General features: G+C 52.5%; 1 protein-coding gene across 1 annotated transcript in view; it reads right to left on the reverse strand.

The window, feature by feature from the left end:
* AXIN2 (axin 2) overlaps positions 1 to 11,705 on the reverse strand; it is a 34,712-nt gene extending 23,007 nt beyond the window's left edge. Inside the window, exons 1-2 of the mRNA XM_004374195.1 lie at positions 11,499 to 11,705; positions 7,764 to 8,700 (exon numbers count right to left, since the gene is read on the reverse strand). Of these exons, the coding sequence (XP_004374252.1) occupies positions 7,764 to 8,578 (815 nt within the window). The 5' untranslated portion in view covers positions 8,579 to 8,700; positions 11,499 to 11,705. The remainder of the gene's footprint in view (positions 1 to 7,763; positions 8,701 to 11,498) is intronic.
* Positions 11,706 to 14,289: the final 2,584 nt, after the last annotated feature.

The following is a 14,289-nucleotide window of genomic DNA, read 5'->3' on the forward strand; positions in this document are numbered from 1 at the left end:
CTGTCTGGGGCCTGCCACTGGAGTTTAGAGATGAAAACACCCTAGAGGACTGGTGTGTGGCATTGTTACTTCAACACATGTGAGTAAGGCAGACAGGACACCAAAGTTCAAAATGATGTTTAGACTCCCATCCCACCTGTGAGCTGAGCCTCCACCCTGCCCCTCCCCACCCAGGGCTTCCTCCTTCCAGAGCTGGCTAAAGCCTGAGGGATTAAAGTGAGCAGCACAGCTGTTTCAAAGGAAGGCCCAGGCCCCTCCTCTTGGTGTCTCCGGCCCTTTTGTTTCAGGGGCCTCTGGCTCCCCACTTTCGGCCGCCCTCTTGATCTCCTCCCAGAACAACCAGTGTGCCTATCTCCTGCTGGGCCGCATTCTTCTGTGTCACCAGCGAGGGATGGGGTGGAGGGTGGGGGGTGAGGGGATGGCCTCTTCCAGGGGAAGGGGCCACAGTGGGTCAGTGGGCTGCAGAAGAGCCTGTTAAAGCCTGAAGTTGCAAGAGGCCTCAAGTACAAAGACCCTGGCATACTCTATTGGGCCCACCAAGCCTAAGCCAACAGCAAAGAAATCAACTGGAGAAGAAGGGAAGGTTCAGGAGAGAACATATTCTATCAGGCTACTGCAGCTGGTCCATAAAGATAACTTTGGGGCTGGCCAATGAGACTCATCAAAGGTCATCAATCAGTCATCTGCACGTGTTCACCAATCTCCTATTCACTTACTATGTGTCCAGCATTGTGCTGGACTCTGGGAATATGCAGGCACAGTCTCTGGTCTCCTGGTACCTGTGGTTGTGGGGGCAGGTCACAATAATGTATGTGTTCGGGGTACCATGAGGAAGGTAGACACAGTGTACCATGGGCGCACAAGGAGGGCACACCTTTACAAAGTCCTCTCATTTAATCCTCACAGCCACCTGCGGGAGAAGGAACACTGTGCCCATTTCACAGATGAGGCCCTTGATGACCCCCAAAGTACAGCAGCCTGCCTCGGATCACAGAGCTAGAACTGGTGGGCATGGCACTGATTCATCTGGCTCTCACTCAACCTTTCCTTCTGCTTCCTAATACAAAGGCTGCCTTCAACATATTTTGAAAGTTCTTCTAGAAAAAGAGGCAGATTATGAGTGACCTGGTATAGGAAATTCAGAAGATGGAGAGAGAACGTTTCTAGCTAGAATGGCTGGGGATGGCTTCCTGAGAGAGGTGGAAGCAAGGTGCACCTTGATGGGTGGGCAGGAATTCAACAGAGGACAACCAGGACTGAGGAAAGGGAAAGACAGTGAAAAGCCCTCCCCAGATTAGGAAAGTGGGAGTCTAACTAGCTAGGTTAGGAATGCCTGAGGAAGATGAGAAGTAGGCCTTTAGTGCAGGGCCAAGGAGTTCTGCCTTAACTGGGGGGAAGGGGGAATCTCCAGCAGCATGTATGATCCAAAGTATGCCACCAGGTTAGACCATAAAGAGGGGTGGGGCAGACAGGGAGCCCAGTGGGAAGTTGTTGCCACAATTTGGGGGGCAGTGGGGATGAAAAGGAAGGCAGAAGAGACCATCCCTATCTTTAAACAGCTTGCACTCTGGTTTGAGAAAACATGAAATGTTACCATCAAATCATAAAATTTTAGAGCCAGAATGAACACAGGAATTATCTAAATCCAACCCCCTCGCTTTAGAAATGTTAGTAAAAACCAAGAACTACCATTGATTGAGCACTTACTATGTGCTAGGCACGTTCCTAAGTAGACACGTGCCATAACCACAATGTCAGCTCTACAGGGGCAGGGTCTTTGTTATCTTCATTGTTGCACCCCCAGCACTGAGATCAGTGCTACACACAGCAGATGCTCAAGGAATATCGACTGCCCAATCATCCATCATCCTCACAACTGAGGCCCACACAGGGCCAAGAGCCTTGTTGGGGACCAATCCGCTGGTTACCAGCCAGATATACCCCACACCTCAACTCCTAGAAGAGCTCAACTTTAGCAGAGACCTTGATTCGTTCTAATGCACTAGGCTGGAACTTTAGTAAAGCTAGATCTTAGAGTGTTATGTAGGCATGGAACTGGCCAAAGATGCAAACCAAGAGTGTCTCACACGAACCCATGTGTGTGAAACACCTTTGACTGAGCGGCCTTGAACTGTCACTTGGCCTCTCTGGCCCTGTTCTTGGATCTGTAGAGAGTGAGAAAACTCACTACCTCCTAGGAATTTTTGTGAGGATTAAATGAGAATTAAGATCTTCCATGATTTAGAACTGGTCTCCATGTCTTCAACCTGGAATTCTCTGACACCAAGAAGAGACAGGAGTAGTGAGTACAAAGGAAACGCTGTTGATTCTTCTGGAAAAGAGAAGGCTAAGGGACAATTCAGTAGAACAGTTTCCTAACTGATAAGGGGAACTCACAAGGAGGAGGATGGTCTCTGTCTGGCATTACCACTAAAGGCAGAACAAGAGGAAATGGGCTTTAAAAGTCAGAAAGAAAGCACTTCTAAATGATTGAGGTGGACTCAAGGAGTGGGTGGGGACCCGGTAATGGAATCACGTAAGTCTCTAAAACAGCCCAAGTTCCCAGGTATCTGGGGTGCTTAGATGGGCTCCTGCCTCAAAGCAGGATGGGCAAGACAACTTCTTCGGGGCCCCTTCCTAAGTAAAGGAACCCCAGTGATAAGTAAGCTCCATAGACTCTTGATAGAGACCAAAAGTCCAGAGGCCAAGAGCTGGTGTCGGCTCAGCTGCTGGCCAGCTAGATGACCATAGGCAAGTCACAGCCCCTTCCCCCAGGACTTGAGGTATTCATCTGAAAACTCAGTAGTTCAAACACGGCCACCTATATGAAGATCTCCCTTCCTCTGAAGGGCCCTACAAGGGCACTGTCAATTTGACAGATCACCATAATACTCTGAAAAGCCAACCACACCAACACGGAGAGCTCCTTTTCTCTCAGAGACCTTTGTAATGTCTTTTTTAGCATTGATCATGCCTTATATACCGTGTGTATGTTTACATACTGAATATGCCTGTCCTGTGCAACTAGACTGTAAGCTCCATGAGGGCAAGGGTCAGATTTGTCTTCTTCGGAGATGTCCCTCCAGCACTGAAAGCAGTCCGTGACACGTGGCAGGAGCTCAAAACTTTGTCTGAACCTCCTTAAAAGACCTCAGCCCATAAGATGGGTCACTGCAAAGTTTTGTTTAGGTTAAGAAACATAGTACAAGATGAGAAAAGCTAAACCAGCCTTACGTGACATTCAAATGCTCTTTCTATCTTTCAAGTACTGCTATCTTTGTCATATTAACACACCAACAACGTCCCAAAAGAGTTATGCTGCGGCCTCTATAAGGAGAAAATGACTCAATAGAAATTCCTTCCTCCCCAACAAAAAGACACCTAACTCAAATCCCACGTGTGCTTGCACAGCTTTGCACTCGTTTTTTAGCACATGGACCCCAAAATAAACTTGTCTCTCTTGACTTCCAAAATAGAGGACTACTGTGCGGCTGGGTAATTAAAAATGGAATATACTGCTCTTAACTCCGTTGACTGCAATAAAGTACTTGGTTTTTCCTACAAGCATAACAAGAGGAGGCAGAGGAGGGGGGCTGGGTTATGGGGAGAGAGAGGAACTCAGTTTTTACGAACCCATAACTTTGTTGAAATCGCCACATAATTTTAAGAAAACGGATTAGAGCTGTTTTCTTGTGATTACTTAAAAAAAAAAAAAAAAAAAAGGAAAGAAATTTGACCATGGTACAGTAATTGTAGCCAGATGCTTTGATTATTTCTTCAGTACTATTTTGCTCCCAGTGACAGCAAGGATTTTAAATTCCTACAGAGAGCAGAGGCCTATGGTAGAGATTTTACATTAGGCGTGCATCCACAGACCTCCTTCCCAACTTCAATATGCAAAGAGTTTTCAGCTGTCAGGTAGCAGAGGCTCCAGGGACCTAAGGGGAAGAGGAATGTAGGCTGGGTTTTTTTTCCAGAGTATTCTTATCTCTTATCTTGATGAGATGCTGTGGCCCCTGCTCTTCCCACACACCAGGGCAAAGAGGTCATACACAGCAGCACAATAGAACTGACGCTTAGGGCCTCCCCCTGGGTCCCCTCTCAAAACAATGCAACTTAAAAAGTATTGGCTTCTAAGACCCTGTGGTTAGCACTTTCCAAGAGCCCTCTGACAATCCCCTCCCAAGGTCACTGCCCAGAAGGGAACACTCTCTCCAGCCACCATCTTCTAAGGCAAGACCCACATGGCACTCAATGAGGGGCCTGGGTCCCAAACAGCGTTGGGCAACAGGGTCTTTTGAAAACAGGCAAACTTTTACAAGTGTGTTTTAGCAAACTGTTCATCAGAGCTTCCCTCCTCTAATTGCGGGCTCCCGCTTCCAGCATATCTTTCCTATGGCATCATTTTCTTTGATAGTTGAAGCCAAGCTTAATTCCAATGGTTTTGCCCCAAAACAAGGCACACTGGTGAGTTCTTGGAGAAGGCAGGAAGCACTGGGGCCAGCAGAGGGCCATCTGCTGGGCCCGACATTAAGTGAGGCCAGAGCACAGGTTCTGTGCGAGGCAGAGGAGAGTCGCCTGGGGTAGGAACACAAAAGCGCCAGGGCAGACAGGCAAGGGCGCAGGGAGCTCCATGCCCCCAGCACTGTATTCTCCTTCCCAAAATAAATGCTGGGCTGAGCTCCTAACCCCACAACCCCCTCAGCACACACCTCAACACTGAGTGTGTGGGGGTTTTTGACACGTGCTTCTCCCAACAGGTTGCTTCTGCTCTAGGTTATTTATAGAGACCATCAAAAAGCCCAGGCATCCCACTCAACCACTCAAACCAGAGTCCTTCCCTCCGAGGATAATTCCTGCTCTTCCGTCCCAACTATTCATATTAAACCTGACACCAAATCAGTAAGGACACAAACAAGTCATTAAAGATGAGGCTCCTCTGAGTGTCCAAGGTAAACACAGCCCTGGAAGGCCGGCCAGTCCCCTGGGCACCCGGCTGCCAAGCCTACTCTTTAATAGCTTGACGGAGGAAGAGCCTCAGCAGGACCTGTGCTGTCTTTCCCATTCATTTACTAACTTATAACCTGTCCCATGTGCCAGGTACTTTGCACTACAAGTGTGTGTGTGCGTGTGTGTGTGAGAGAGAGAGGGTGTGTGTGTGTGTGTGAGTGAGGGTGTGTGTGTGAGGGTGGGGAGAGTTAACCTAAGCATGAGGTAGGATCCCTACATTCCAAAAACTAGCAACCTAGCTGGAAAGATAGACCTAAGTTTGACAAGTACAGAAAATTGAGGCATAGGGCAGGGTAGGGGGAGAGATACTCTAAAACCTTATAATGAAATATGGACTAAAACCAAAGAGTCACTCTTTGACCGTGATCTCCTAATCTGGTTGCCCTTTTCACACATCCAATTACTATCACTATTAATTATACTAATTATGACCCTCAATCTCTGTTCAAAGCATTTTCATTTACAAAGGGCTTTCGTGTTTACTATCTTCCTCCTAATAACAACCCTAGAACAGAGAGAGGGGATGGTGTCAACCCATTTTACAGATGGGCACATGGGGTTCAGAAAGGCTTTCACTTGTGTAGTAAGTGGTGGGCCACATGGAATCCAGGCCTTTGAACATCAGGACATACCCTACACTGTACATATACTTTAATATCTGCATATTAAAATTGATACATACACTTTAATATCTGCACATTAAAACTAATCCGCACACTTTAACATCTGCATATTAAACTTAATGTATACACTTTAATATCTGCATATTAAAACGAAATTAGATAATTTGACTATGTCTTAAAAACTCTCTGACAATATCCAGAGTTAAAGTACATGGGCTTCACGTAGTCCAGGCAAAACTCTTCATTTCAAGCCAACAGCGGAAGAAAACCAACAAAAATTCAATATGGAAACTTAAGAGGCCAATGAAAAGTTGAGACCTATAGATCAAGGGTGCCCGCAGTTTACAACCAAGAAGGTAGCACTAGAAACACTCAGGACCTTCTGCCCCTGCCTCTGGGAACCCAAAAGTTTTCCAAGAGTAATATCCAACAAATTTAATCCCGGTACTGTCCAGCTGAGGCCTCTGGAAGGGGGAGGGTCACCCACAAAAGAGGAGAGATCACAGCAGGGCCCTGTCTGGAGAGCTCTCTCTTATGGATGTCATCCAAAACCACACACTGTGCTATTTACATAGGTGACACTAGGTCCTGACACTGGAGACAGAAGCCCCACTATCAGAAGGGTCCTGGGGAAGCAGCCTTACCACAGGCCTTAAGGAGTCTCTGCTCCAGCTGCCAAGCTGGAAGGCAAGGAAGCTAGCACAGAGTTTACCCAAATGTTCACACAGTAGAGCAGGGCCATAGCTAGCAGGTGCCTAGTGACTGCCTAGTCCCAGAGCCCTTGCATCTTGACAGCAGACCCAGCATCTTCCTCCAAAACAATTTGAAACCATAAGCTTAAAGATGCTAAAACATCTTCCTCACATGATTCCATGTTTCCTAGCAAAAGTCAACCCATTTCCACTTAGGTGTAGACCAGACAGCTGAGTGTGGGTAGACAGACTCCCAAGGCTGTAAGAGTGCCCCCTGGCGGTTGGAGATCAAGCCCTCTCCCCTCCCCAAGAGCAGTCAACCCTCTTGGCCACCCCTAAATCATGGCCTGCTAGGGTTTAGGCTGGCAACCCCAAAGTGCTCATGATCAACCACTTGGTGCCTGCTGACTCTGCAAGTCACACCAGAAGCAGCTACCAGACGGACTCCTGGGTCCCCAGCACATGGAGGAGTCCAGGATGGATTGCTAGATAAGCCATTCTCCTGTGTATCATAAGCAACAACCTAGAATTAAGAGGCTCATCCTCTTTTTGGATATTTGGAGGGGAAGAGAGAAGTAAAAACTCATTCTAACATGAGGTTTGAAGTTGCCTCCAAAGGTCAGGAATCTTAAGACTTGGCCATTCTGTAAAGGACTGTTTTGTCTTTGAAGACTCAGAAAGACAAAGTATTCCAGAGCCCCAGTCTTCCCAGGCTAAGATCTCTTCTCTCCATTAGCACTAAGCAACAAAATAATCAACTGAGCTCTGACCCTCAGACTCACAGGCATTTAATGCTGGATTAATACACCACCAAAATATAAAGCTAAGGGTCCTTCATTCAAGAAAGTCACAGGTCTTCCCTGGGAGAAGTTTTTTCTTGCCGGGTAAACACCTAATTCCACAAAGAGAACCACCAGCTCAGCTGTTAAGCCAATCGCTGGCTCTTACCTTAACATAAAAGTTCAAAAGATCCCACTTACCCCTACGTTCAATGGGTGCACACATCTGTGCCTCCACAAGCCACATTAATTCCACTTTCTACTGATGCGTGGTGACATGACCCCTTCCAAAAACAGTACTTAGTGGAGCTGGTGACTCAAGAGCCATCAAAAGCTGTTGTCCTCTCTCTCTCTCAACCCCTTCTAAGACTCTAGTCCAGGATAATAAGTAACCCACATTAATGAATACTGCTTGCCACTGTCTGAAGTTAGCACAGGAAGACTGCAGGTATTTAGCTGTGTGTTCATCACTTTTCCCCGTTTAAACAACCAAAAACAAGATCAAAGGGTTCAAGGCCGGCAGTCCCAGCTCTCAAGAGACCTTCATCAGCCTCAGCAGCCCATTCATCCATCCATCCACTCTACTTAACTCAAAACATCTGCAAAATCCGTATCATCCTCCAACACGCCTCCGCCCCCAGCATCTGCCAAAGTCTTACCTGTATCCATTTTCAACTGTTTCCGTGGATCTCACATTCGCTGTGACCCTCAGAGTTTTGCTGGACAAGCCAACCACAGTGGGCGAGAGTTTGCATTTGAAGTCGGCACAAGTCCACTCCTCTTCTTCATTCAAGGTGGGGAGATAGCCACACACTACCTTCAGACTCCCCAGTCCCCCACTGCTCATGTATGCTGTGTTTTCTCCCCCACTCCTCACATACTCGAGGTAAATATCAGAAGTCAAAAACATCTGGTAGGCATTTTCCTCCATCACCAACTGGATCTCAGTCTGCGCCTGGTCAAACATGATGGAATCAATCTGCTGCTGCTTGATGCCATCGCGTATGTAGGTCTTGGTGGCAGGTTTCAGCTGCTTGGAGACAATGCTGTTGTTCTCAATGTACCTTTTGTAGATCGCTTTGGCTACTCGTAGAGTTTTGGTATCCTTCAAGTTCATCTGCCTGAATCCATTGCAGGCAAACCAGAAGTCTAAGGTATCCACGCATTTCTCCCTTTCCAAGAAAGTCCGGAAGAGATAAGCCCCGTCTTGATCACCCAACAAGGAGTGCAAGGACTTGGTCCACCTGGTCAGAGGAGAATCCGGGGAAGCCCGCCCCTCCGGCTCTCCCAGCCCATCCTCGTTCCGCCTGGCATTGGAGGATACAGGCATGGGTTTGGTGACCTGGCCCTTGCCCAGGCCAGCCTGGCACGGCGGGGTCTCCCCTTCCTCCCCAGGGACCGGGGGACGCGGGGCATCCTCGCGGAAGCTACTGCTGGGGTCCGGAAGGCGAGTCACCAACACAGCGCTACTCATGGCGAGGGAGTTCTCACTGAGTTTGGGGCTTTTTTTTTTCCCTCCAGTTCCTCTCAGCAATCAGCGTGGTCTCTCTTTCTCTCTCTCTCTTAAGTCAGCAGGGGCTCATCTGAGCCTCCTCTCTGGAAAGAAAAGGAAGGGGGGAGGTGGGAAGAGAGAAAAGGGTATTGATCTAATCAAAACCAGATCTACCCAACATCAAAGCAAGAAAGTAAACAGGCTTTTCAACTCCTCAAACTCAAATCAAGCAACCCAGCTATCTTCGAGGTGCGCATCTAAAGTATCAGACGCTGCTTTTTCAAAGGCGAAATCTGAGCTCCCTGTATTTTTTTTGGAGGGGGGGCAAGCGGAGAGGGGCAGGGAAGCGAAGATGGGGAAGAACGAAGATGGAAGCAAGGGAGATACAAGGGGGGTAGGGGGTGTGCAAGACATAACCTTCCAAAAACCCGCTCGACCCAGCCATCCACGCACGCAGGGCAGCGCGGCCCGCACCTCCCCTCCCCCTCCCCCTCCCCGGATAGCATCAACTCCAAAAGACCAACTCCGAGGCGCGGGGCTGGGTACAGGTGAAACCAATTTCGGTAAATTTCCCAGCTCAGCTCTCCGCACAGATAACTCGAGCTCCAAACGTGCCCTTCCTCGGCATCTGGTTCCCATTCCCCCATCCACCCCCTTCCCTCTGCGCTCCCCCTTCCACTCCTTAAAAATTCAGAGGATCCGCGCCCTAAAGCAGCCCACCCCGCACAGGGCAGAATCGGCTCCCGGATGCCCAGAATCCAGCAGGCAAACGCCCCCACCCCAACCCAGATCTAGAGGGCAAACGCCCCCACCCCAATCCAGATCCAGCAGGCAAACGCGCCACTCCAACTCAGATTCAGCAGGCAAACGCCCCCCACCCCAAGCCAGATGTAAATGTCCGCTGCACCCTCCCCCAGCCAAGAATCCGACTGTCTCCACCTCGGTCTCCCCCGCTCCCCCAAACCAGAACCCAACTCACTCAGCCGAGCCTTTAATCTTCAAACTTTGCCAAAAAACAGAGAAGCCTCGGGACCCGCTGCCCCCGTTCCCCCCTCCCGCCCACCTCCCGGAGCGAACCCTACAAAACCGGATCAGAAACCGTCTCACGCTACCACTGCCTGTGCCAAGAATCCCAAACTCTACTGATCTCAAGCCCTTTTTCCCAAAAGGAAAAAAAAAAAGTCTTATCTAACCAATAAACAAGCCGCTTTCCATAGCACGGAAAGGATCAAACTAAGGAGGGCAGGGGCGGGCCGGGGATGAGGCGCGACCCGAGGCAAGGCGCCGGGGCTCCCCGATTCGGGGTGGGTGCGCGCGGCCCCCGCCTGGGGCCTCCGCGGCCGGGCCGGGTACAGCAGCGGGCGGAATGGCTGGGCCGCCGGCAGCCGCCCACGGTACCCGGGCGAGGGGAGGTGAGACGGCCCCGTTACCTGGCAGACGAAGGCGGACCGAGGCTGAGCTCTCATCTCTGCCAAACCCCTCCGCACCGGACCCCTGGCCCAAAGCAAACCGAACGCGTCCGAAGACCCGCCGAGCGTGCGGTCGAACGCGGGCCCGGAGCTCCAGGGGGTGCGAATAGTGCCCCGAGCCCGAACCGGGTCGGTCCCCCGCTCCGCCGCTCGCACAGGCGCCCGCAGAAAAAGCACGGAAAGCAGCAGCTAAGTCCAGAAATGGCGACGCGCGGAGTCTCTGCCTCTCCGCAAAGGGGGCCAGGGGCGCGGGGCCCGGGCGGGGAGGAGGGACGCGGGCGCTCGGGCTCGGGCCCGTCCAGCGCGCAGACTGAGCCGCGGCCGGCGCTCGGGGCCCCTTAGCGCAGGGAGGGGTGAAAGGGAGGGGGGAGGGAGGGGAGCTGGGTTGGGGAGAGGGCTGGGGGAGGGCGCGCAGGGAGGGCGGGGAGCCACCACCCTTTCATCCCACCTTCCAAAAGCACTCCCGCGCACACTCACACTCCGACTCCCATCTATAACAGCGACAGCGGCGCGACCCCCGGGGGGACCTGCCCCTCTCCGCCCCCGCCGTCACTTGGCCAAGTCTCCCGGCCAAGCCCCCAGCCAACCCCGCCAGCACTGGAAAGGGGGCTCCGACTCAGGGCGGCCAGGCAGAGCCCCCGGAGCGCTGGGCGCCGGGCCCGCTGCTCCACTGCACGCCGGCCGGGAACGCGCCCCGAAATAGCTCTCCAGAACTTCAAAGGACCGCCCGGCACATCAAAGCACGCGGGCCGCCCCGCAGACGCTGCCTGGCACTCACCACTGTTCCGCGCGCGCGCTCCGCGGCGAAACCTCTCTGGCGCCCTGGGCAGGGCCCCGGTCCCCGGCTCGGCTCGCGGCGGCAGCCCCGGGCCCCCCCGGGCCGGCTGCGGCGGCGGGGAGCATGGGGAGTCGCGCGGCGGGGAGGCGGCAGTGGAACAACAAGCTCGGGATTAGAGCGCAATCCACCGGCTAGGGAGGGTCGCGCAGCGCGCCCCGCCGCCCCTTTTATGCAAAAGACCCGCCCGGGCCTCCGCCCCCGCCACCCCGCCGCGGCCGCCCCCGGCCCCTCGGCCCCCGCCCGGCCGGCTTTCAACACAGGTCCTGTTTCCCGCAGTCACTCCGCGCACCAAATGTCCTCCGGGCGCTTCCAACAAAAACTGCGCTGTGGATTTAACTGTGCACTTCAAAGGCGCGAGCCGAGCGCACGGTCCTGAAAGGGAGGTACGCGCCCGCTGCGCCCCGGACCGCCCCCGCACCCCTGGCGCCCCCTCCTCGGGGCTACCCGGCCAGGGGCCCCCTCCCCGGTTCGGCCTCTGCCCCTCCGGGCCCCTCCCTCCCCTCCGCCCGCGACGGGGCTTGGCGCGAGCTCGCCCCCTGGCCAAGCGGGGGCTTTCTTGGAAGCAGCTCTTCGGGGCCTGGGCCTCCACCCCCACCTTTTACACCAGAGTTTTCTGCGGGGAAGACGGGCAGCTCCAACGCCGGACCGCCCCAAAATCCTAGGCTATTAGGGGGTATTTTTATTTCCAGGCGCTCGGGTTGTTACTGAGTTGCCAGGACCTTATCAAAGCGCAGCCGGCTCCAGCCGACTCCCCCGGGCCGGGCTACAGGAGCCAGTGATCCCGCCGCGCCTATCACAGCCGCGCTCGGCCGGCCCGCGCCGCCCGCCTTAAAGGGACAGCGCCCGCGCCCGACCCGCCCACGCCGCACGGTCGGCTCCCGCGTTAACTCTTCCCCGGGCTCCTCCGCCCCCTGCCAGCCCCCCGCGGCCCCAGTGGCTTTCGCAGCCCGAGTTTCTGATTTCGTCTTCCAAGTTCTCTGGTCTCTTTGCTGTCTCCTCCTCCCCCTGCCTTCTCTCGCCCTCCCCAACTCTGGAATGCAACAGTTTATTGTAGCATTCTGGCCATCGCCAGAACTGCAAGCAAGCAGATTTTTTTTTTTTTTTTCCCTATCATCAAACACTTTTCCACCTCCTATTAAAGTTTCTCTGGGAATTTGGCCTTGGAGTTCCTTGTAAAGGGATTTCTAGCCCTGGGATCGACTGGCCAAGTGTCATAGAGCGTCCGCGGGCCCGGCCGCGCAGGCGGGTGCGTGCTTGCGCCTGCGATCTGAGTTTGGGTAAACATAGCGCTAAATGCGTTCGTGGATGTGTGAAGATGAGGGTGTGAGTCTGCTAGCACAGGCTTGAGTGCTGGAGACGCTCCCTGACACCTCATTAGAAGGCATTCCTCAGTTCCCCGAAGATTTAATCCCAACTCCCAGTCTGGCCTGGCCCAGCGGATCCTTCATTGCACGCGCGTTCACCATCTCTCTGTAGCAGCTGCACACCCATCATTGTCTTCCAAGCATCCTCCATCCTCCCATATGTTACATATTAAACAGACATGGACTGTCTTTTTTCCTCTAGACGCCGCGGTTTTAATGTGCTGAAAGCACCTCACCCCACTGCCACTTCCCCACCTTCCCCCAATAATGTTTATGGGACACAACCTTCTCTTCTCGTTTAAAACAGTAAGGAAATATGCCACAAAACCCAGAACATTATTTATTTATTCATCTTTTGCTACAGAATGATTTCTCATGTGATGACCTAAATAGTTAACTTTACTTCTTCTTAAAACGGGTTAAGAGTGTAAACCAGAGAGGGCCAAGAACTGCTGGGCAGAGCCCCCAGCCTCATCCGAGCTAAGCCTGGATTTGGCTCTCCAAGTCTACTCACTTTTTCTTCATTTACTTTCTTCTTTAACTTAATGTCTGACCAAAACCAACCAACCCTGTTGCTGTAGAATAGATTCCGAGTCATGGCCACCCAATGTGTTACAGAGTAGAACTGCCCCATAGGATTTTCATAGCTGTAATCTTTATGGAAACAGCAGCACAAGGCCTTTCTTGCTGGGTGAGTTGGAACCACCGACCTTTCTTTTAGTAGCTGATTGCAAACCACTTGTTCCACCCAGAGACCTTTAGGTCTGACAAGCCCTTTTAAATGTAGAGGTGCCTCTAACCCCTCATCAGGCCTTCAGAACTTTTAAAAAATGTAAGAAACTCCTCTATCTGGCTGTTTAGGTTTCCACAGGAAAAGACAAGTAAGATACACCACCCATGGTATTCTGGAAAAGCGAAAACCTCAGGGACAGCGTTCCACTGCCCTCAGCCTAGAATGGATAGGATGAGGGACTACAGAGCTCTTGCACCCATATTGCCACAGTCTTCAGCTCCCCGGTGCCATGGAGAGCAGCATCTCCCTCGAGTAGATCTGCCTCTTTGTGTCTGCATCTGCCCCTGTGGGCAACACCTCCCTGGGTGGCAGGGCTGGCATAAAGCCAGCAGTCCAGGCTATGAAATACAGCCACCTCAGGGCAAACCGGGAAGGCTGGAGAAAGAGTGTGGCCCAGTGAGTCATCTTTGGGTCACCAGTTGGGTGTGAGGACACTGGAAGTCAGTCTGTCTCAGGTCAGCTCCGTCTCACTGCCCAGCCTCCTGGAATTCCGGAGGGTGAATGGCTGGCGGCCCCTCTCATGTGGCCTGTACGTGTGAGCTCTGAGCTGGTGTATGGGACTCAGGGCCAAGGGCACACCCATCCCACTCTAGGAGAGCAAAGAACAAAGCTGTCCCTTGGGTTAGAACCTGTGGTTCCAGCGAGTCTTTAGGCCACAGAGGGTGTTATTAAGGAACAAAAGTATATAGAGAGGAATGGAATGAATTGCCATAGAAGCATCTACAATATAAACAACAGCACGTGCGCACGCGCACGCGCGCACACACACACACACACACACACACACAATGTGGGGGAGGGGAGGTGGAAATATCAAAACATCGAAAGCAAAATAAACAGTGTGCAGAAAGAAGAGGGTTCAAAACAGGAAGTGGAAACTTGGTCTTCATGGGTGGTTTTCCTCCCCTCCCAGCTGTCCCCACTGACCCTTCGCGGCCCGCCACCCAGCCCTCATCATCATAGGATCGCTTTAACCAAAGGACGCGTCTTCAGTGCCCGCATTATCCCAGTGCTGCAGTGGCAGGAAGGAGGGGCTGGAGATGGGAAGCAGGAGCAAGGCCCGGCTCACTTTGGAGCTTCTCAGGAATAGCCCCTCCGAGAGGGAGACTGGCTTCCATAACAGGTGCTTGGTCACCTCGGGCCAATGACTGCCCCCCCCCCATCTCGCCCCTGCCCTGCTCCCCTCCCCTCCCTACTTCATATCTGTGGTGGCTTTTCCACCCAGCAGG

This window comes from Trichechus manatus, unplaced genomic scaffold (assembly GCF_000243295.1).
Source record: "Trichechus manatus latirostris isolate Lorelei unplaced genomic scaffold, TriManLat1.0 scaffold00028, whole genome shotgun sequence".
NCBI lineage: Eukaryota > Metazoa > Chordata > Mammalia > Sirenia > Trichechidae > Trichechus > Trichechus manatus.